Source organism: Boleophthalmus pectinirostris, unplaced genomic scaffold (genome assembly GCF_026225935.1).
Source record: "Boleophthalmus pectinirostris isolate CB_2022bp ecotype Guang Dong unplaced genomic scaffold, ASM2622593v1 HiC_scaffold_16, whole genome shotgun sequence".
Classification (NCBI taxonomy): Eukaryota; Metazoa; Chordata; class Actinopteri; order Gobiiformes; family Gobiidae; genus Boleophthalmus; species Boleophthalmus pectinirostris.
The window spans coordinates 3,819,830-3,844,667 of NW_026571095.1; the positions used below are offsets into that span (position 1 = coordinate 3,819,830).

General features: G+C 38.9%; 1 protein-coding gene, 1 long non-coding RNA gene and 1 other non-coding gene across 3 annotated transcripts; 2 read left to right on the top strand and 1 right to left on the bottom strand.

The window, feature by feature from the left end:
- The first annotated feature begins 1,090 nt into the window (after window positions 1-1,090).
- Window positions 1,091-1,162, top strand: trnap-ugg (transfer RNA proline (anticodon UGG)). Its single transcript has one exon. It is a non-coding gene; the product is annotated as a tRNA-Pro (tRNA).
- A 1,543-nt stretch (window positions 1,163-2,705) lies between these two features.
- Window positions 2,706-3,887, bottom strand: LOC129408428 (uncharacterized). Its single transcript, XR_008631931.1, has 2 exons — window positions 3,625-3,887; window positions 2,706-3,527 (listed from the first exon to the last, which is right to left on the bottom strand). It is a non-coding gene; the product is annotated as an uncharacterized LOC129408428 (long non-coding RNA).
- Window positions 3,888-16,897: 13,010 nt separating this feature from the next.
- LOC110153369 (transcription factor Sox-14) lies at window positions 16,898-18,494 on the top strand. Its single transcript, XM_020917249.2, has 2 exons — window positions 16,898-17,308; window positions 18,237-18,494. Exons 1-2 carry the CDS (start codon window positions 16,898-16,900, stop codon window positions 18,492-18,494), a joined length of 669 nt encoding a protein of 222 aa, XP_020772908.1.
- Window positions 18,495-24,838: the final 6,344 nt, after the last annotated feature.

Here is a 24,838-nt window from a genome sequence, read left to right on the forward strand (position 1 = left end):
TATATATATATATATATATATATATATATATATATATATATATATATATATATATATATATATATATATAATATATATATATATATATATATATATATATATATATATATATATATATATACATAATTTATATATATTTTACACATAATATAGTACAGACAGAGCTGGGTAGAGTAGTCAAAACGCAAAGTACAAAGTAGTGGTCCTAGAAATTGCTCAAGTAAGTGTAAAAGTGTTTGGAAAAAATACTAGTCAAGTAAGAGACAAAAAACACAATGTTCAGATAATGTAATAGCCTATTCTGAACAAGCTTTTGTCACTTGTAGACTTCCTCACAGTGGGAAGAGTCCAACCAAAACTTTCACAGAGTACTGTTTCTTCAGTAAAAATAATACTCAAGTAGGAGTAAAAGAATGCTGCCAGAAAAACACTTTCTTAAGTTTATTTAAAAAAGTTACTCAAGTAAATGCAACTGAGTAAATGTAAGTAAGTACCCATGTGAGTACCCACCATGTTCTATGGTACTCACCTCTGAGTACAGACAGGATGTCCGGGCTAGCAGTGACTAAAATACCAAAACAGAAGGTAGAGAGATTGGCTACAAAAAGGGAAATTTTCATGAGAAATGGGAACAAACAAAATTCCCAAGTTATATTTATAATTGTCGTCTGCGAATGAAATGAAGTATTAAGAGTAAAGTTGTCCTGTTTCTGGTCCATAGAGGGCGCCCTTTCACACTCTTTGAAACGTGATTTTTTAAAACATGATCAGTTTGGCGTTTTTGGTATGTATGTCTAAATAATAACATTAACAGAAAATATAATTTAAATGTGTGTTTTCTATAAATCAAGCTAATAATAAGTGTGCTTTAGCAGGTCAGTTAGAACCATGTACATTCTATGGTTAGCTCTAGAACGTGACTCTTGTAGAATATTGGCCTTAAATCTGTATATAATTGACAAGCAGCACATTAGCTAGGCTTATTGCGAAGTAGTGATAAATTTAATCACTTTTCTATGACATATGTAAAGATTAAATCATTTCCGTGTCTATACCGTCATAAACTCTATAGTTTCAAGTCACTGTAGGCGGCTCGTTGGTCTAGGGGTATGATTCTCGCTTTGGGTGCGAGAGGTCCCGGGTTCAAATCCCGGACGAGCCCACTGTTTTCTTGCTAGATAAGATGCTTCTTTATTAATCTTTTGACTTAATGCTTTAACGTTATTAGAAACAGCTTAAGAGTTTAAAAAAAAAAATTATAAACGCTCTATTTTTTTTTCAGATTCAGTGTTTGGTTGACCTCCAGTGGATTATATTGGTATTGCACTCCAAAGTCTCCAATAATAATATAACGGTGTAGGCGAGTCTAAATATACAGTGAGTATTATAAGTAGAGTTGTTAGAAATACTGAAAATCAGACACCAATCAATATTTAAACTAGTACTGAAACTCGATACTCATTTGAGCAATCAATACAAAACAAGTCACATTCACAGGACAAAAATGAACCTTTCCTGAATGATCTTGAGCTGTATCAGAAATTTAAGAGCACATAGACTAGGAATACTATGAAACATACTTGGACGACATTTATATAATTACACCTTATTTGGCACTAGTCTCTTGCTATACTTTTATCATTATTATTATAATTTATATATTTGCTCTTTGTTATTATAATAATAAATCGTGACGTGTGAGCTACTGTGTCCAAATAATTTCCCTTTTGGATCAATAAAGTTTGTCTAAGTCTTAGTTAAAATTTTTATGTCATGGCAGCACTAGTGGGTGTGTTAAAGAAGTTCCAGTCATGTTTGTAAATGTACTTTAACCCAAATTATACTATCTTGCTCAGTGATATTGGCCCTAACAGTGACATAAACGGCCCCCACCCTCCAGGGCTCACAGCGGGGGGCTTGTCTTCTCTTGTATCTCTGCTCCCCCTCCCTGCTGTCTTTAAGCTCTATCACTGCCACCGGACACCACTACACTCATTATTCCAATAAGCCTCTTAGCAGAATCACCCTGTCACTTATAATGTGCTGTTATGGGCCTATAAAGCTTCTTCAATATATTTAATAGATCTCCACAGTAGTATCTGTTTTTTAGCAACCTTTTCAATCTATCAAAAACTGTACTGCATATGGAAGATGTACTGTTGAATTAGATGGATATGATGCTATTTATGATTGTTTATTTATTTTTTTACTTTTTTAACAATATGCAGTTTGAATGTGTGTTCACAACATACATAAGAAATTGTATCTACCATTTCATTCTCAGATTGCCATACAAGTAGTCTATTAGAAAAGGTTGATAGTTTGATCCTGGCTCCAGTCCAGACATACCCATGCATAATGCAAAATGTTGTTGGGTCTTTGGGCAACCTTGTATGACATGCATGAACAAAACACATGGTAGTTATCAGCTTAATTAATCATATAAAAATCTGATTGGTTATTTTATTTCAAGCAAGCAGAACACAAAAGAAATGTCTACACATTTCAATTTACATGACATAGTGTATAGACACTGGCTGCTCAAAATGGAAGTAAAAATACATATTTACTACCATCCTCATTCAATATTTACACCTGCAATTACAGCATATATATTACCTTGATGTTATGTTATAATATATATAATATAATATAATATAGATTCAGTCAAACTCTTATATTTCTGCTGTTAAACAGTGAAACTATTATCTGAAGCATTATGCACTTTATTTTCACACAAGCAACTTTTAATTTTGTGACATTTAAATTGTCTTGGTCACAGTTTCAGTTCAGTTATTGTTTGTAATCACAAAAGGCACAGCACAGGCCAAATCACCACTAAATACCAAAAGGAGAGTCTGAGGCATAAAACACATAAAAGACTAAAATGAAACTTCTCTCACCTCAGATTAACATACAACAGAAATCTGTCATGTTTTACAGTCCGTTTGATATTTTTTCCTCAGAAGCAGCTGTATTTGTTTTGACGTGGACACACATGCATGTCTCTTTTTGGCCTTGTTGTATCTAGTCAAACATGTAGTTAGTGATATAAAAGTGGATTACTGTAAACTTTAATACAAGATTTCCTCCCTCGTCAGTCCGTTCAGTTTATTTATTCTGTTGTGATTCTTTGGTTTTGAACTTCTACTGGTCTGGTACAAGGTGAATGATTAAACAAAGAAAATACCAGGTTCATACATAATGAGGGTTGGGACTTGATTAAAACAATTAATCTCATTCATTACTGGCTTTATAATGAATTAAGATCAATTAATCGCATAACAATATTTGCTCTATTTACTGCTTTTCTTCCTGAGGCCTGTCATTTGAGTTTGGGTTGTGTCTTGTTTGGACTCGGAGCAGCTTCTCTTCTGTCACAGGTTTCATTTCAGTGGTGTCGGAGGGTTGAGGTGCTTCTGTGATATCAATCTCTCCTCTGCACAGTTTGCAATAAACTAGTCCTTTGCCGATACTTCCAGGGTCGTTTTTGGAATAGAAATGTCCCGTCCAGCAGATCCACAGCGCTTAAAAAAACAAATGAGCACCTTTATAATAACCAAATACAACAATATTCCCAAACAGTAAAACAGGTCAAAAACAAAAAAAGCTATTAAAACATACAATATCGATAGGAAATACTTGTAACATAAGATGTGATACTGTTCTAATTCTTTTGATTTGGTTAAGTAGACTTGGTTTCGTGGTCTTGTCTTGTTTTTATTCTCTCTGTCTCTTGTGTAAGTGACTGCATATCAGCCCAGGTGTCCTCTGTGTTAGTTCTGTGTTTTTGTGTGTCTTCGATGTCCCTGTCCCTGAACATATTGAATTAAAAAAAACAAAACTCAGACCCAGACACTTTCCTGCTCATGTTCCTGCGCCATTGTTGTTGTCGGAAGTGTGTGCGTCAGTATAAGTGTCGTACCAGAATTTGGTAAACTGAGAAACGTTCCGCGTTGGTTGACAAACCGCGATCAAATGCGTTCATATTTTTAATGCATTATTTTCTTTGTAGTTAATGAATTAATTGCTGGTGCTCAGAGTCATGACTAAACACGGGGAGTCAGAGTTTCAGATTCATGCAGCTAAAACTTGGAACAGTCTGAAAATGTGAGACAGACTCGACTTTGACTCTGTTTAAATCCAGACTCTGAACACTTCTGTTTAACTGCGTCTGACTGAAAGGTTTTCATTTTTCATTCTGCACTCTTCTCTCTCATTTATTGCTTTTTTTCTCTCTTTTTAATTTTATGATGATTATTTATGTTTTGATTTGTTTATGTTTTGATTTTAATATATTTCTTATTCTGTAAAGCACTTTGAATTACTGTGTGTATGAATGATGCTGTACAAATAAACTTGCCTTGCCTAATTAATCACAATTAACACGTTAATGTCCCACTCCTATAAATAATAATTAATAACAGGAATTAACTTAAGTCTGGCTTTGTTCACAGCTACAAGATCTTTGACGCAAGTGTTCAGTTAGGGGATGGAAAGTTAATACTTTTTTAAACTCTATTTTATAACTGCTACAAATGCTGCCTTACTGTTCAAACATGAGTTTATTTATTTTACCAACTAAGTAAACTGAAAACAGCTTCATTTGTAATGAGAAAAAGTGTTGGTGTTGGAGAATTAATCAAAATAATAACTGCCAGAATTAAATTAATTAATTGCTAGAAAAAACAAATGGGATTTTCAAACCTTATGCTTTTGTAATGGCATAGAATAATAATTTCAAATAAAAAATGTACAAGAGTGCATGTTGTCTTGTGTATCTTAATGCAAATTTAAAAGTATTTTCTTTTCTTTCCACTTTTCTGGTGGCAGCCTGCTTGTCTCTATGAAGATGTTAGTTCTTTGCATGGAATATTCCACAATATGGTATTAAATGTATGATTCTTGCATCAGTTTAAATGACAAATGCTTTTATGGCTCAAAATATCTGGAAAAACATGGATTTCTACTGTGAGCAGGTTCCAATCTCCTCTGATCTGATTGGGAAGTTGACTTGTTTTCTCATCTTCATGGAGATAGATAAGTTCAGTGTCGTGTTATGGAACATTCTGTAGTCACAGTAATTGCATCGCCATGGAGACAAGCAGCTTGCCAGAAAAGTGACAAAGTGCACCTTTAATTCTTCACTATACTGTAAGCCTCATATCATCATCTCTCTCTTTTTTACTCCACATCCAAAAAAGTCCATCTAGTCTTGGTTTAGTTTTGGTTTAGACTGTTGACTGTAGAAATAAATGGACATAGCTAACGCACTAACTACAGCCTTCCAAATAGGACGGAGTTTGGCTTCAATTTACTTGACATTTAAAACTGTCACCCCTTTCCCTAGAAATGCTGCAGTAAACCTTGGCATTATGGTTTTAAAATGTTCATATCAATGTGCTCTACAGAATCCTGTGGGGTTTTTACTTTGCAGTTTTGTCTGTGAATACATTTATATTTTAATATGGATCTCAGCTCCAAATTTGCCCTTATAAACACTAGCCTTGTGAGCTTCATTTGTCACACTCCCTTTGTCCATTTCTTAATCCAGCCTATGGTTCAGACCTGGTTTAGTCCATCTCTGAACCTGGAAATTCATACACCAGGACTAAACCAGCATCAAACTAGGACCAAACCAGGACAATACACCTTTCATTAGTCCTTCTAGTCCTGGTTTAGATCTAGTTTAGACCTGTTCTAGTTTAGTCCACCCACTATGTTTAAAGTATCCTGGTTACACCCCCTACTTGTTTTCATGGGGATAGAAAATTTGAAAAGTTGAATGCGTAACTGTGAGACATTATAAATAACATCTTTATGGAGACAAGCAGCTGACAAACCATCTACCAGAAAAGTTGCATAGTGCACCTTTAATTCTCCAACGGACTGCAAGTCTCATATGGACCTGGTGTGAAACAAGGACAATTTTTGGGTTAGGTTTCTCCCCATGCAAATCTGTCAAGTCTTGTTTTAGACCTGGTTTAATCCTAGTTTAGACCTTGAGTAGTCCTGGTTTAGTTGCATAGACCCATTCTAGTTTAGCCCACACAAATCCTTGCAGTATCTTTAATGCTCTTTTAAAGGCTTGGAAAATCACTTCTTAATGAATGAAGTGCTCTTCTTGTCTTCAGTTCAGTGACTACATTTTCACAATTAACATGTTCTGAAAATAGACCCAGGATCTAAGTAACTCTCCCCTGAGCTCCTTGTGTCAGTCGCTGTGATGGACTTGGACTATCATATTGTCATTGTGGTGACAGAGATTCATGTTTTACACAACAAAAACGTTATATAAATGGAAGAATGACTTTATTTCTTCCAAAAGAACAGGCAAATATACTGTATACATGTGGACTAAATCAAACTGATGGTTTAATGTATGATTTTGGAAAGGAAAATGAATTGGATGATATCATAGTTGAATCTGCATTAGTTCTACTTATTCCTTTTCATTTTTTGTATTTTTGTTTTAAGACTACATCAAATATTCTTATTCCATTCTTAACAAAAAAGTATTAAACCAGGTCTAGTCTAGGTTTCCAATTGTGGAACAAAAATGTGTGTGCTATTGTCTGGAACCGTGCAGCTGGTGACAAAGAACAGCATCATCTGTTTGTTTAAAGGAATTTCTTAAAACTGAAAGAATTCAACTCAACAGATGAAAAAAAGACTTAATGTGTGTGCTGGTGCTTTATTTTGCTGTTTGGTCTGCAAATCAATTCCTATTCCTAATTCCAAATGGGCTCCAAATTTGTCCCTATAACTGCTAACCTCTATGAGCTTCCACCTGTTTTGTTTTGACCGTGTAATGCACAGACAGTGTGTAAATATCTCATTTTGACTGACAGAAGTGACTTCTGTGACTTTTGAACATCATTGTAAAGTGATGTTTGAGAAGGATGTAATGTGTACAGTTTGTGAACATCAATAAAAGTGACAGAAAGCTCACATTTTCTCCCTCCTTGTTCTTTTCACTTCATTTATACTAAAAGAAGTTGTGATTATTCTTTGTTCTTGAACTTCTACTGTTCTGGTAGAAGGACATAAATTTGTGCTGTGTGACTTGGATCTGGCAATAAAGAAGGCTCCTCAAATTTCAGTACAGCCATTATTTGATATGATATAATAAATATAATATAATATAATATAGCGATTACTATCTTGTTATTATTTCATATTAACTGTTACTTACAACATATAGAACAGATACAACATACAGGCCTAAGGTAAATAACACAACAATGTTCAGATCATTTCTCCTGCCTTATATTGTATATTGTAGATTTAAAATATAATTCCAAAAAGAGTGTTGTCATGTTTGCCAGGACTAAGGAAGATCAAAAGTTAAGCGTCCCGTCATTTTATTTAAATGAGAATCAGCTGACTAATGTAACAAGAACAAAATAGTTGGGTCATATTATTAGAAATGACTCCTGTGATGATGGTGATGGCATCAGCATCAGTGCTGCAAACTCTATTCACAAATGAATATGCTGGCACACAAACTCCACATGTGTATGATGTCAAATGATGTCAAAACAACTCTTTTTAGATCATACTGTACCCCACTGTACACAGCTCACCTGTGGTGTCATTACAGCAGCACAAACATGAATAAGATTACGGTGGCAGATAATGATGCTAAAGACTCCAAGGTGGGAAAGTGCCAGTGCTTTGTTTGTTACTGCAAATATTCCCACGTTCTAGGCTCTAATAAGGAACCTCATGTATAAATGTATGTGGAGGTTAAATGAATCAAGAAATGAAATTATAACGTGCTTGACTGATATTCAGGAAAGTGACGCCCAATATTACTCTGACATCTGGAAATGTATATATTTTAATTCTACTGGACCTTATGTCACTGTAGTTTTTTTTTTTGTTTTTTTTATGTGTGTGGGTATATGTGGGTTTTTTTTTATATATGAATGTAGTGTATTGTGGGTGTGTGGGCTTTGGACCCTGAGTCTGTAAATATATATATATATATATATATATATATATATATAGTATATGTGTGTGTGTATGTATGTATATATATATATATATATATATATATATATATATATATATATATATATATATATATATATATATATATATATCAACCATAGACTGTAGAATACAAAATGTTCTCTGGCATCAACATTACTTTATATTTTGAGGAGTTGAACTGATGAATGATGAACATTACTTGAGCATTTCTTTTTCTTATTTTTTTAGAGATTCACCAAACTGAACTAAACATGTTTAGAGCCCACCCCCGCCGCCCTGTAACACCTCTTTAACCACATTTAAGTAAGTATCCTCGTGCTTAGCTGGCACCTTTCACTTTCTCAAGCAGCTCTTAATTTACCACAGATGACATTTTAAATCTTGAGCTGTGGAGGCCCCGTCAAACGCCCTGCGCTAACGCTACTGCACTGTAAAAATATGCTGCTGACTGAACCGTATTAGAGGCCCCTGATTGGCTGGAGTGTAGGCCCCCAAGTTTAACTCGCCCTCCTCCCAAACAGATCTACCAAAGCATATTCTCCTATCAACGTGTCGGGGTAAAGCTATTAAAACGGCTTTACTTTTGGCTAAGTATCACGAGAATAAGCACAAGATTGAGTGAAATCCCCCATAGTGGTAGCAGCAGTAGCAGCAGTAGCAGTAGTAGGATTTGGGCATAAACTGAAGGGCCAGTCCGAGGTGTCAGGAAACTGGGGTTAGACTACGAGGAGTTTTTAAAGAAGTCTTACAGCACTTAGATGTGTTTGAACAGAGCTGAGGAGGCAAGAACTGGAGCGAAACGAAGGACGAGGAGGAGGAGGAGGAGGAAGGATAACTTTTAGAAACATATTGTACAGTGAATAGTGTGGACAGTATTAGAACAGCCAGTACAACCCAGAATATCTGAAATGACATATACAGAAACATATACTTTTGAGGCAAAGCGTAGCAGCTCCACAAAGTCAAGAAGGTGGTGGACCCTCCACTCTGAAAGTTACATAGTGGACCTTTAAGTTCAAACTGTGACATGATAAAAATGTGTCCCTCATTGCTCAGGACTGACCGGTCCCTGTAGGACCAGAGCAGGAGCTGTCGTCACATTTCCAGCAGTAAGTCAGACCTGTTCCAGTGCATGTAGGAGTCTGTCCTTTGTCCTTTCATCACCTCTGTTTGCAGATGATGTTATTCCTGATGGCTTCATCAAACCAGAACCTGTAACAGGCACTGGAGCGGTTTGCAGCTGAGTGTGAAATGGCTGAGGTGAAGATCCGCTCCTCCAAATCTGAGGCCATGGTTCTCAACCTGAAAAAGGTGTCATTTTTTTTCCAGTTTACCGGCCAGTCTGCGTTCCTCCTTTTACCTGTGGTCATGAGCTCTGGGTAATGACCAAAAGGACAAAATGTAGGATAAGTGGTTGAAATGAGTTTCCTTCGCAGGGTGTGTTGGTGCTGCCTTAGGCTCCGTTCAGACTGCAGGGCTTAACGCTCAATTCCGATTTTTTTGTGCAATCCAATGTTTTTTCGAGGTCATTCACGTTTCCAATTAAATGCGACTTGTATGTGACTCCAGTGTGAACATTAAACGGCCCGAAAGTGTCCCACATGTGACACTGGAGACACGATGACGTCAACTGCAGCGAGCGTGCTCTGTGTTTATGGAAGTTGTCCAAACATGGACGCAGCATTGAGCACCTGGAGATTTTAAAGTTCCTCTCGTACCGGAGCCAGAACATGAACAACTTACTTGTTTTAAGGAGGAGATTGAGAAGGAGAAGGACGAGGTTTTTGGTCGTGGTGTTTTGTGGGACAGCGGCAGCGACGTCCGTTGAAAGGAACGTGTGGATGTGGAGACGGAGCCAAGAGTGGTGAGTGGTGATGTGCTTCACTTCAGTGACATGGAGTTCATTAACAATTTTCACCTACTTCAGCGCAGAATAGTGACGTTTGTGGCTTGTTGATAATGTGTAGGTGGATGAATGTGCTTTGACCGTTCACACTGAAGTTGCATGTCAAAAGATCAGATATGTATCAGTTTCAGGAGCACATATTCGCATTTGAAAAAATCGGATCTGTGTCGTTCAAACTGTCATTAAAAGATCAGATACAGGAACATAGGGGCCAAAAAATCGGATTTGGGTCACTTCAGGCTGCAGTCTGAACGTAGCCTTAGAGATAGGGTGAGGAGCTCCGTCACACGGGAGGAGCTCAGAGTAGAGTTGCTGCTCTTCCATGTTGAGAGGAGCAGCTGAGGGGAGGACATCTGTTCTGATGCCTCCTGGATGTCTTCCTGGGGAGATGTTCATGTCCCGCTGTGAGGAGACCCTGGGGAAGACCCAGGACACACTGAAGGGACTATGTGTCTCTGCTGACCGGGAACGCCTTGGGGTCCCTCGAGAGGAGATGGAGGAAGTGTCTGGGAAGTCTGGGAGTCCATGCTCACATTGCTGCCTCCGGCCCCAGTCAGCCAGATCGGCTCTGTCAATTTATTTTATATCTGATCTGACAAAATCCAAGAAATTTTATAGCAACTCATGAGAAATGCACAAAACATCCCTGTAAAGGTTTCAAATAGTGCACAAAAAGTGAATGCACTGTAAGAAGAGCAGAAATGAAATGCTTATCAATAATTATATAATGTACACAACAAAAAAGCATTACAATTCTGTCCATTTTCTTGATATTTCCCATGTGCACTGTGAGCTCCTCTGTGCCTTCTTCACACACTCTACACACACATGTTTGACCCCACAGCCCTCTGGCCTCTGCTGTTACCTGTTGTGTTGTTTTGTGGTGTGTGCAGGTCTATAATCCATGTGAGTGCACAGAGGACACTTTTGACAGAAGCAGAGGAGACGTCCTGAGGAGAGGCTGTATCTGTGAGCCCGCGGATAACAGGATTACAGCGGCCATTTTGGACCACTGGCACTTCCTCTGTCTTCTCCTGAGAGTTCAGACGATGCCCTTTCACTTAAAGTACAAAAAGAGTTCAGGCTTTGGACAGAACAAGAGGGAACAAATAAAAGTAAAACTGGTAAAAGATGTTTTATAGATGAGAGCAGAGAGGATTTATTCACTTTTATAACTTCATAATCAAAGTCAAAAGTATACAAAACAGATACTAAAAAAACTAAACTACTAAAAAAGTCACATTCACAGGACAGAAATGAAGCTTTCCTGAACAGCTTTAGAATGATGTTGAGCTGTATCAGAAGTATAAGAGCACATAGACTAGTATACACCCATGGACCAACATGAACCTACTGCACCACTGAGGGATTGACTAAAAGTTGCTCCAGAGTATAAATCGCATCAGCCAAAAAATGCGTAATGAAGGAAAAAAATATACATAAGTCGCACCAGACTCTAAGTAGCACTTTTTTGGGGAAATTTATTTTATAAAATCAGAGACAGAAAGTTAAGTTCTAGTAATAACAATAGAAGAAAGAACAACAGACTGTTAACATCACATATGAACAGTGTTGGGGAGTAACAGATTACATTTACTGGCGTTATGTAATCAGAGTACAAATTATGAGTAACTGTATTCAGTTACAGTTACTGTTTCAGTGAGTGGTAATTGGATTACAGTTACTTTGTTGAAATAAATGGATTACATGGTGGTATTTTCCTGTTTTCACATTTTGGGCTAAACTAAGTCTAAACCAGGGCTAAACCAGGACTAAACCAGGTCTAAACCAGGACTAAACCAGGACTAAACCAGGACCAAACCAGGTCTAAACCAGGACTAAACCAGGACTAAACCAGGACTAAACCAGGACCAAACCAGGACTAAACCAGGACCAAACCAGGTCTAAACCAGGACTAAACCAGGTCTAAACAAGGACTTAAACCAGGACTAAACCAAGACTAAACCTGGTCTCAACCAGGGCTAATTTGAAGAAAACAAACAAGAATTTTCAGGATGTGGTTGGTAAATTCATGTAGTTTTAAAAAAAAACATGACAATATCAAGTAATCCAAAGTATTCAGATTACATTACTCACTTTAAGTAATTTAATGGATTATGTTACAAACTATATTTTGGGGCATGTAATCTGTAATCTGTAGGGGAATACATTTTAAAAGTCACCTTCCCAACACTGCATATGAACAGTTCTTCAGATAACTTTAACATAAACAACAGAACAGAACAAGTTTCACCAAACTCTCCATCTCTCTCCAAATCACTAAATCCATTCAATTCTTCATCCTCGGTGTCACTTCTAAACAACTCCCATAGAACTACAATTATTATAGATACATTGCAACTCCGAGACCTCCGGAGGTAAACAATATCCGTGTCTAAATCCAGTTTGAAATTTTAGTATTGCAACAACTCTAGTTTACAAACACAAACAAAATGCTGCTTATCAAAAACCCTGGTGACAAGTCTCAGTTAATCAATAGATGTTTAACTCTTTAAAAATATATTAAAGAAAATGTTGCTTTCTTGTCAAAATCTGCACAGCTGTGAACACTCTCTAAGAAATCAGATTACTCACATCCCATGTAGCTGTATTATTCCTAACCCCTGCAAGATACAGCTTGACAATAATTATATATTTTCTGTGTTGGGAAGGTTACTTTTAAAATGTATTCCCCTACAGATTACAGATTACATACCCCAAAATGTAGTTTGTAACGTAATCCATTAAATTACTTAAAGTGAGTAACGTAATCTGAATACTTTGGATTACTTGATTTGCTGTAGAGAAGCAAAAACTGGGATACTTAACCATATTAAAAATATTATTGATAGAAGAGGAAGAGACACGTCCGCCCAGCATGGTTTAGTCCTGTTAAATCCTGTTAAATCCTGTTTTAGTCCTGGTTTAGTCCTGGTTTAGACCCGGTTTAGATCTAGTTTAGACCTGGTTTTAGTACTGGTTTAATCCTGGTTTTAGTCCTGGTTTAGTCCTGGTTTAGTCCTGGTTTAGTCCTGGTTTAGACCCGGTTTAGATCTAGTTTAGACCTGGTTTAGTCCTGGTTTTAGTCCTGGTCTAGTCCTGGTTTTAGTCCTGGTTTAGTCCTGGTTTAGACCTGGTTTAGATCTAGTTTAGACCTGGTTTAGTCCTGGTTTTAGTCCTAGTTTAGTCCTGGTTTTAGTCCTGGTTTAGTCCTGGTTTATACCTGGTTTAGATCTAGTTTAGACTTGGTTTAGACCTGGTTTTAGTCCTGGTTTTAGTCCTGGTTTAGACCTGGTTTAGATCTAGTCTAGACCTGGTTTAGACCTGGTTTAGACCTGGTTTTAGTCCTGGTTTAGTCCTGGTTTAGACCTGGTTTAGATCTAGTTTAGTCCTGGTTTAGACCTGGTTTAGATCTAGTTTAGTCCTGGTTTTAGAGGCTCACAGGAGGGAGCGCGATCTACGCAGCGTACGCGAGAAAACACGATCCACACGCGGCGCACGGGAGGACGTTGGTGTCCGTGCAGTAACTACGGAAGGAGACGTGGTCCGAGCGTTCTCAGGTTGATGACGATAATGAAGGTGTGTGTTTGTGTTTGTGTGTGTTTGTGTCCGCGTCCCCTCGTGTGGCAGGTCACTATAGGACAGTACTGCAGATATCATGCAGTTTGTTTTCATCAGTGGCAGTAGCTCCGGTTAGACATTTAACTTGTAGGTGATTATGTATATATATATATATATATATATATATATATATATATATATATATATATATATATATATATATATATATATATACATAATCACCTACAAGTTAAATGTCAAACCGGAGCTACTGCTAGCTATATATATATATATATATATATATATATATATATATATATATATATATATATATATATATATATATATATATATATATATATATATCACATCGGGAGAAGAATTTCCAAGACACAAATGTGTTTTTACCTGTGCACTGCTGACTCTGTTCTACTGGCTGTGTGGGTGTCCGGCAATGAGTGGAATTACTGAAATAAAAAAATACATAAATGGGAGGTAGTACAGAATGTGAAAACAGGAAAATACCGCCTTGTGATCCACTTATTTCAGCAAAGTAACTGTAATCTAATTACCACTCATTGAAACAGTAACTGTAACGGAATACAGTTACTCATAATTTGTACTCTGATTACGTAACGCCAGTATATGTAATCCGTTACTCCCCAACACTGCCAATCTGTGCCTTTAATCTCTCTGATCACCACCAATAACCACCATCAAACTCACACTTGCTCAAGGACACACCAACAGCAGGCAGAGGCTGGAGCTCAGATCAAACCCTTTAGCTCGGCGGGCTTGACAATGACACAAATGTTTATGCCTTTTCTTGTGAATTTTACAAAATGACACAATAAAAGCTCACAAAAGTTGAAGTAGCAAAATATGTCTTAAGGTGGAAAGTAACAGATCCACCTTAAAGTCCCATAAGGGGCTTTTGACAGTGCAGAGGTGGACAGAGGTGGACCGAGCAGCACATATCAGCGCTGTGCCATAGAGGAGGGCTTTATTCTATTTACTGCTCACAATCGCACACTCCACAGGGCTCCTCAAACAGCGGATCAGCTCACACAAAGGATCCAGCGAGGCTCACGGAGATGATAAACCCGCCCCAGACCCGGGCTTAGGCTCAGGGTGCTGGGGTGGTCCGGAGGCAGGGTCCCGTGGGTGGCTGTTATCTCCGGAGCTCACACCAGAGGCCCATACCTTCACACGGAGAGGATGATTAAACGCAGAGAAGACAGGGCCGAGACAAAAACAAAAGCAAGATTACATCAAAGAGGAGAAAGAGATTTTAGGTAGGAAGTGAGAGACATCAGGAATCCTTGTGTCATTTGTTCAGTCGTCTTTCAAAATAAAACCAAAAATAAGAAAATGAAAAAATACCCATTTTCTTCATTATTTGTCTCCAAAACCAAATGAAAAAATGGATAATGATTTGGTTGTTCAGATTTAGATTTTGTGTTTAAATGAATAATGGAAAAAACTGATAATGGCCGTTTCCCGTTTCCGTGACTTAAACTGCGATGCTGAACTTTTGCGCCGCATACGGACTGAACCAGGACTAAACCAGACTAAACCTTGTTCAGTCCCGGGTCTGGTCCCAGTCTCAGTCCTGGTCTGGTCCTGGTCTCAGTCCTGGTCTGGTTCTGGTCTCAGTCCTGGTCTGGTTCTGGTCTCAGTCTCAGTCCTGGACTGGTCCCGGCCTCAGTCCTGGTCTCAGTCCCGGTCTCAGTTCTAGTCTGGTCCCAGTCTCAGTCCCGGTCTGGTTCCGGTCTCAGTCTCAGTCCTGCTCTGAGTCCCGGTCTGGTCCCGGTCTCAGGCCCGGTCTCAGTCCTGGTCTGGTTCTGGTCTCAGGCCTGATCTCAGTCCAGGTCTCAGTCTTGGTCTCAGTCCTGGTCTGGTCCCAGTTTCAGTCCCGGTCTGGTTCCGGTCTCAGTCTCAGTCCTGGTCTCAGTTCCGGTTTCAGTCCTGGTCTGGTCCCAGTCTCAGTCCCCTCTCAGTCCTGGTCCTGTTCCTGGTCTCAGTCTTGGTTTCAGGTCTAGTCTCAGTCCCGGGCTCAGTCCTGGACTCAGTCCTGGTCCTGGTCCCGGATTCAGTCCTGGTTCAGTCCGGCATCGCAGTTTAAGTCACGTTTTTTTTTCAGTTTGGGTTTGGAGACAAATAATGTGTTTTCGTTTTCTTATTTTTGGTTTTATTTTGAAAAACAAATGAATGAATGACACACGGTTTATCAGGTACATTTACATAGTCTGAAAAAAACTAAAATCCGTTATTTATGGTTGTCAAAAGTATCAAAAATCAAACACTCATCTATACTACAGGTAAAATCTGAACAGCTTTAGAATGATCTTGATCTGTATCAAAACAAGTATAAAACCATTAATATACACACGAATGGAACCTGCCTGGACCACTGAGGGATTACACACAGATAAAACCATGTGGGAATATAAAAGAAAGTACTAGGAGTTAGAGTTAAAAATTACATTCTATTGTCTAGTCTTTTCATTATAATATCAATATCGAGTCTATTCCTATTGAAATCCAGTTTGAAATTTTAGTATTGCAACAACTCTAATTTACAAACACAAACAAAATGCTGCTTATCAAAAACCCTGGTGACAAGTCTCGGTTAATCAGTGGATGTTTAACTCTTTATAAGACAAAGTATAACAAAGAAAACTTTGATTTCTTGTCAAAATCTGCACAGCTGTGAACACTCCCTAAGAAATCAGATTACTCACATCCCATGTAGCTGCTCGTGTGGGATTTCAATAATCTGATCACTCCAGACCAGAAATCAGACAGTGACTTTTGATGTGCATGTAAAATCTGTGTATCATTCGTTCATTCATTTTTTCAAAATAAAACCAAAAATGAGAAAATGAGAAAACAGCCTCAAAAGACTTTTTCTTTGTGATAATGAGCATGACACAAGTCAAAAATGCTTCAAATTTGAGCAAAGAGGAGAAAAAAGACTAAACAATTTGCTTAAATAAATGATCAAATAGCTGCTATTTTATTCCTGAAGTCGACACTGATGAACTGTGAATGAACAAAATAATAATGTTTATTCTACGAAGGGTATTTGTTAGTATTGAGGGGCGTGATGCTGCTGTCCATCCACAATGCACATGTTTGGAGTCTTATCGTCTTTAAGTGACTTTTACTGAAGGGATTACCGGGTCACTCTCTTCGCCATTGGCTCCTCGCGGCTCAGCTCCATCCAAAAGGCTCCTCGCGCTCTATGAATGCCATTCAGGCGCAGCACCTTTGACCACTCTCCTGCTTCATAAAATAACTTTGGACAGAAAGAAACAAAACAGAGAATCAACTTTGCGCGTAAACTTCTTGGTGCGTAATTTGGTCTTTACGCACAAAGCCTCCATGGAGTTCTGACAGCAGAGAGGGAAAGGGGGTGTGATTTACGCAATGGCCAAACCTCTGGATCACATCAAGAGACCCATGAACGCCTTCATGGTCTGGTCCCGGGGTCAGAGGAGGAAGATGGCGCAGGAGGACCCCAAGATGCACAACTCAGAGATCAGTAAGCGGCTCGGCGCGGAGTGGAAGCGGCTGTGCGACGCGGAGAAGCGGCCGTACATCGATGAAGCGAAGCGACTGCGCGTCCAGCACATGAAGGAGCACCCGGACTACAAGTACAGACCGCGGAGGAAAGCGAAGAGCGCGCGGAGGGAGCGCTACCTGTTCTCCATCCCAGCGCTGCTCGGGGACGCGCCCGCGGCTCTGCTCGGGGACGCGCCTGTGGACTCGTTTCTGACGGCGGGAGAAAAGGCGCGAGGGCTGCTGGGACCGCGCTCCACGTCTCTTCTGGAGCAGAATGTGAGTAAAGATAATCCACTTTACAATGATCATCGACTTTACAATGACTTCATCAGCACGATTCATGGTTTATGAAGTTATAGACTGTGCGTAACCAACTCACTGACGCACAGAACATTTACATTTACAGCAGTTACCACGGTCAATAAATGTCCATAAATGTATAAATGAGTTTTTGTTCATGTAAATCTTTACATCTCTGATGTAGCTCTGAGAAAGCATAGGCCTATTTTATTTTAAGCAATTAAACCTCGATGAGCCACCACCAACACTTTCACAGTGTATGAGACAGCCATTTGTTTTGCCAGACCGATCAAAAGTAAAATCTTCACCTGTGCACGTGCTCCAGACTGGGCAGGTTTAGTCATTCCTCACCTGAGCTTCTTCTAACAACTTAACTCAGAAAAAAAGGACAAGTTGTTGATTCTGGAGGGATGGACTTGGGGAAATGCAATTGTTCTGAAATAACATCATATATATATATATATATATATGTGTATATATATATATATATATATATATATATATATATATATATATATATATTATTTTTTTTTTTTTTTTTTTTTTTTTTTTTTTCTCAAATCTAACACAGGAGAGATTCCAAAGAGATTTGAATCACAATTCATGGGATGAGGACTTTTTTCCATTCAAATAATATATTTCTTTTGATTTGTTAACCACTATGGCAATGTCCTAATTTCATAAATCTGACAACATATTACAACCTTGAAAGCCAGTGCACCCTAAATGTTTAGATTTATGACAAATAAATGACCATGTTTTCAGAGACATTCTCTAAATAAGTGGATGAGGGACAGTGTGTAAATGGCTGCATAGAACAATCAGAAATAGAACAGGTGAACATCTAATGGAGCGTTCTAATTAATGAGACTGTGATTCAATATTTTCTCCTCCTTCTGCTCAGATGATGATGGGTCACTTCAGCCCCAGCCCGCTCCCCTTCAGTGCATTCGGGCTCCACTCTCACCACCACCCTCCTCCTCCGGCCCATAGTAGTCCTCTGGGAGCCTGTCCCGGGGCCCACAGCGCTGGCTACATGGTGCCCTGTGGATGTGCCCCTCCCTGGGCCTCTCTGCAGCCTCAAGTGGCCTACATCCTGTTCCCCGGGCCAGGAGGAGGCGCTAAAGGACTGGAGGGGTACGGACCATCCACCACCGTGTGATCAGAGGACATGTAATAGATCTGTAAACACAAGACTATGGGATTTTAAACCAAGCGCCAAGGAAGAACAATCTGCTGTTTTTAAACGTACGAGGTACCTAACCTACAATTAAAGCTCCTATGTTACGCAAAATGGACTCTTGTGAGCTTTTAGCCATGTTAGAATGTTTTACCTCATCAAAAACAGACCTGGAGCTGCGTGTTGTTTCATTTATTATTAGTCTGTCTGTATCTCCAAAGCTCAAATGCTCTGTTCCACCTTGTGATGTCATGAAGGCACAAAAGTTTATCGTTTATGATCGTACAAAATAAAACGTAATGTTAAAGAAAATGTTTTTAAAAAAGCATGCCTTTAGTAGTTAATAGTAATGATTTTTTTGTTTGTTTTGTTTTTTTACCCCCATCCCACTAATCCCACCCTCAAAATTTACGCCCCACCTACCCCCCCAGCTCCTACACACAATACAGGTTATATATAAATAACTTTTTTTCCCCTATTTATACCATTTGTACCCTAAATGAGAAATGTGCCTTGCCACTTTCTTGAGCAGGCTGTAAAGTTATAATGATTTGAGAGTTTTTGTATATTTGATTATAGAGTCCCATACTGTGTAAAACTTAGTCGGTTTGGCTCTCAAGTCATAATTTATTTTTTCAAGGTCAAGAAACGACATGAGGTCACTTTGCCACTGTGAGGCTTTTGGAGCAGTCGGTAACTTCCATTCTATTCTAACAGGATTCGTGTTCTGGCTATAGGCAAGTTTCAGCTGACGTCATTGTTATTAAAAACCCACGTTGCATGCTGGGAAATATTTTGGTCGGAGGCAAGAAACACGGTAGTGGTCAAACACAGTGCGTAACCTTGCGTATTTATCCCTGATAATGGTAAATTCCTGCTGCATTATCAGATGCACAAATAGAAACACGGAAGAAGGAAAATGTCTTTTTCGTATTCTGAGTGAAAAGAACCGCTAACAGTGAATTAAACGACTTTCAAACATCCGCAGAGCAAATGTAGAAGATCCTAACAAACCGTGGACTCCAACAAGTTCAACAACACATCCAGACTCTTGGAGGTTTTCATCTTTTCTGCTGTGAATGGCCCAGGAGTTTCCACCAAGTCATTGTGGATATCGCCAAAGTGAATATTTGTCCAGGTAGTTGGTGATTCTGACCAGAAATTTGGTTTGGTCCACCTTTTGTCGGGGTTGAAAAGGGTGATTTGTCGTCCGTCGATGCTTATGACCAGTTTCTGGTCAAATGGTCTTGGGTCCTCTGCCGTTAGAGTGGATAAATAACCGGGATCAATACCCTTTACGTGCTTTCTCGCTCCGTCCGTCATGTTGAATTAGTGTTTCTTGCCAACCAAAATAATTCCCAGCATGCAACGCGAGCTTTTGTCTGACCACCACCACCACTCACGCACACACCACTTTCATACTAGGCAATGTGGGTGAAGTGTCTTGCTTAAGGACACAAAGACAGTTTTCCATAGAGTAAGTTAGTATTCCAAATATAGCCAGACTGAAGGGGTCAAGACAATTTCCAGACCATCTGCAAGGTGTCTGCAAATAGAACATGTGCATCTGTTACATTCATCTTTCACATCAGAATACATTTTGGAGAGTCTATGGTTAGGATAATAAATACGGCAAACTAACTTAAATTGTATGAAATTAAGTTTGCAACACGAAGAACTGTTGTTTATTTGTGAAAGTACACGCTTCCTCTCATCTTCATCTAGTTCTTTACCAATTTCATCTTCCCACTGTTTTTTATTTTCTCCAAACATTCATTTTTAAGATCTATTACTAGACCGTAAATGTTAGAGAAACCACCTTTTTGTATTATAGTTGGATCAAACACTTTGTCTATCGCTGTGTTTGGAGAAATGGTTGGGAAGGACGGTAGTTTTTTTTTTTTTAAGCATTAGTTTTCAAGTTAACAGCTCCTTTGACCTTTATTTCAGTTGAGATTCGCAACTCCAGGGATAAAATCATCCAGATGATTTTAGTGAAGGTGGGTGGAGTTTAAAAACACAGTGAAGCACTTCCTGTATCGCCACATGATGACATCACAACATGGAGCACAGTGTTTTCCCATAGTGAGAAGAGCAGCCTAAATGTGCAGGATTTGTGTGTTAAACATGTGTGAATGAAACAAAATAAAACTCCAGGTCTGTTTGTGATAAGGAAACAACATCATAACAGATCAGAAAAGAGCGTAATATTGTTTTTTTACTGGAAGAAAACCATGGATACAACGTAAGGAAGACAGCTGTTTACATATTTAATTATGGAAAACAAAGTGTATAGTAGTATTGTCTTAGTTTTGTACAGTAGTTGTCAACATTTCTGACTAACCTGGCTAATCCTCCAGCTCGATACTGTACTCCTACCTCACACTCCCACCTGCAGCTGTCCACATCACTCATGTTTGGAGAGTTACTCAACTTTGACTCTCAAACATATGAAAATGTTCAAAGAAATGTATATTTGAAATGTGAAATGTGAGAATGAGTAGAAATGAGGATAACGCAGTCTTCCTGTATTCTATAAACAATCATTATCCAGTTTATTCTGACAATTATTTCAAGTATTTTTAATGTGTTTTATATTGTGTACAGACTTTAAACTTGTTGAGGTGTATTATGTGTCCACTGTGTATTCAAGTTAAAGGGGCACTATGTAACTTTTCTGAGAGTCTGGAATGTTCTACAGCAGGAGTGGGCAAACCTTCTGACTCGTGGGCCACAGAGAGTTCTAAAATTTGGCGAAAGGGCCAGACCAGGAGCATGGATGGACTTTTTTGGTAATCCACCTCATAAAAAAAGTCATATGTAGAAAATATATCCTATGTTATTGAAATATCCCATAATTGAAAATCGGTACAAAGCATTACAACAAAATATCTGTCTTTCAAGTCCCTTGGTATTTACTATTTATTGAAATTACTTTTAAAACTGAAAATTATTAATATGATTCAAGTTCTGCGGGTCAGATTAAAAAGATTAAAGGGCCGCATATAGCCCCTGGATCGTAGTTTGCCCAGGGGTGGGCAAACTACTTCTACAGTATGGCATTACTCTGATCTTGCATTCATTTATTATTCAATTGTATTTATTCAATTCAACTTTTTTTTTGTTTTATTTTTCACTCAAAAATACCTTTAACACAGGCATTTTGAGTGACAGCCCCTCCCCAGATTTGCCTGCTGTCGTCACCCAACACTGTGGAACATTCTAGGAAATCAATGACTAGGTTGCCCCGGCGACACTGAAGGATGGTACAAATGCAGAAGAAAAAATAAAGTGTATATAAGCTTTAACAATGTTGTTATTAAAGGTGTTTATGAAAAACTACAGAGGATTTTCAGACAACATGAGATCCCGGTCTATTTCAAACCTACGAACACTTTAAGACAGAAATTGGTACAACCAAAGGACAAAACACCGAGCCACAAACAAAGCAATATGTTCTACTCCATTCAGTGTAGTGAAGACTGCAGTGAACACTACACTGGAGAAACTAAACAGCTACTTCACAAGAGGATTTATCAACAGAGACAAGAGAGCAGCAGTGGACCTCAGTCTGTTGTACATCTCCACTTAAAAGTCACGGGCCACTTATTTGAGAACAGCGAGGTACAGCCATTTTTGTTAAGAAAGAGAATCCTTCTCTAAACAGAAACAGAGACCTCAGACACCATCTATCTCCTATTTACAACTCCATCCTCAAAATTAAATCAAAACAAACAAGAGAACAACAGGTGTAGTCAGGTCAGGTCCAGAGGTGTGGAAGCTCCATTATGGCCATGAATGATTCTGTTAATATGACCCACACTCAATACAGTTCAACAGACCTAAAAACTATCAGAAACTGTAAACAAGTAGATGTGTTAGTTTCAGAGTTGTTATTAAGCCCTTTCCTGCAGACAGATATAAGGAAGTGTCCACCAGCGTCTGACCAGAACTGAAGAAGCAGCTTGACTGAGCTGAGAAACATATTCGACCAAATAAACGTTTGTCCAGTCGACAAACTGAATTTCTCCTTTAGCTAAAGCTGCATTGTGTCACTTTTCTGGTAGAAGATCTGTCCAACACTTTTCTCCATGGAGATGTTCTTGCTTTGTCTGGAATGTTTCACAGTGTGGCATTAAACCTTTCTATCTTCATGGACACTAAACCAGACCAAGTTACAGGTCAGATCTGTGGAGAGGTGACCCCGCTCACAGTCAGAATGTCTGTTTTTCTAAGTATTTTTAATCTTTAAAACCACCTGTAATTGAATAAATGTAAGATAGAGCTGTTTAAAGTCATACTGTGGAAAATTCCAGGCAGAGCAATGACATATCCATAGAAACAACCAGGTGACGAACCCTCCACTAGAAAAATTACACAATGCACCTTTAACAGTGCTGTTTTTCATAAATAAATTGATTCCAAAAGCACATGAATGTAGTAAGCGGAACAGAAACTGGTGAAATGGCGGCGCTGAATAAGTCCTCTCACTCTTGAATCCAAACGCTGATAAGAGCAGAAGTGAACCTGGTGATGTTGACAAAACGATAACTCAGCTCATGAATCACACACAGTAACAGCACTGTTTGTTTCACTGACTCACAGCTGCTCTCCAAATTACAAGTCACCTCACACTCAAATATATCAAAGGGAGCCTGGGTTATAATGATTTTAAATGAGTCTTAATGGACAAAAAAAATTAACATTCTGAACAGAGTCAATACAGCAGGAGTGTACACTGGTGGAGGGCATTACTGACATTAACTAAACCCCCCAAAAATCCTAACCCTGATCTTAAAGCTCCTATATTATACAAAATTGACTCTTGTGATATTTGAGAGATGCTATAATAATGTTACCTGATCAAAAACAGACTCAGAGTTGTGTTTGTTTCATTCACATGTGTTTGAGTAATCCTGGTTTATTAAACCCTCACGCTCTCCTAGGGGTCACATAGACCCGAAGATTTTTTTTTTCCTTCCCATTCTCTTATTTTCAAATAAATTCTTGCCAGGTGAGAAAATACATTTTAATTTATTAATTAATTTAATTTAGTCTAATTTAATTAATTTAGTCAGTCTACATCTCCATCCATTCATTCATTTTCTTCTTCTTATCCGGGGCCGGGTCGCGAGGGCAGCAGCCTAAACAGGGACTCCCAGACTTCCCTCACCCCAGACACTTCCTCCAGCTCCTCCGGGGGGACCCCGAGGCGTTCCCAGGCCAGTCCAGAGACATAGTCCCTCCAGCGTGTCCTGGGTCTTCCCCGGGGCCTCCTCCCAATGAGACCTGCCCAGAAACCTCCCGAGGGAGACGTCCAGGAGGCATCAGAACAGATGCCCGAGCCACCTCAACTGGCTCCTCTCGACGTGGAGGAGCAGCGGCTCTACTCCGAGCTCCTCCCGTGTGACTGAGCTCCTCACCCTATCTCTAAGAGAGCACCCAGACACCCTGCGGAGGAAACTCATTTCTCCGCTTGTATCCGCGATCTCGTCCGTTTGGTCATTACCCAGAGCTCATGAACATACGTGAGAGAAGGAACGAAAACTGACCGGTAAATCGAGAACTTTGCCTTTCGGCTCAGCTCCCTCTTCACCACAACTGTCCAATACAGCGACTACATCACTGCCTGTCTACATCTCCCAAATTCAAAATGCTCTATTCCACCTTGTGATGTCATGCAGTGGTCGTTTTTAATTGAACTGCTCCTTTGACCTTTTGTTCAGTAGAGTTTGGCGATTCCAGAGCTGAAATTATCCAAATGATTCTAGTGAACGTGTGTGAAGTTTGAAAACACAGTAAAGCACTTCCTGTATTACCGCATGACATCACAAGGTGGAACAGAGTGTTTTCCGTTTGAGAAAAGAACTCAGCCTAAATCTGCAGGGTTTGTGTGTTAAACATTTGTATGTGTATAAAACAAAACACAACTCCAGGCCTGTTTGTGATGAGGAAATGACATTAGAACAGATCGGAAAACAGCGTGATATATGCACTTTAAAATTCTCAAGTTATTACATATTTAGTGCAAAAAACTAAGCTGGTAAATGTGATGTGACAAGTGGAAAAATGTCAACAAAATGTCAAAATGTGAGACCGGATGAGAAACTTACTAGTATCAGGATAACTGATACTGAATTTGAAAGAACACATGCGTAATAGAGTTGAAAAGAAATTTGTCACAAGTCTTTTTACACTTTTGAATCGGTCACTACCTGCCCTGCCCCTTTAAGCCAGTACCACTCTCCCCTATCACCTCTGCCACACCTTCTCTACAGTTAAACCAGGTCACCACCCAGCCGCTCCATCACTCACATCTACTCCAC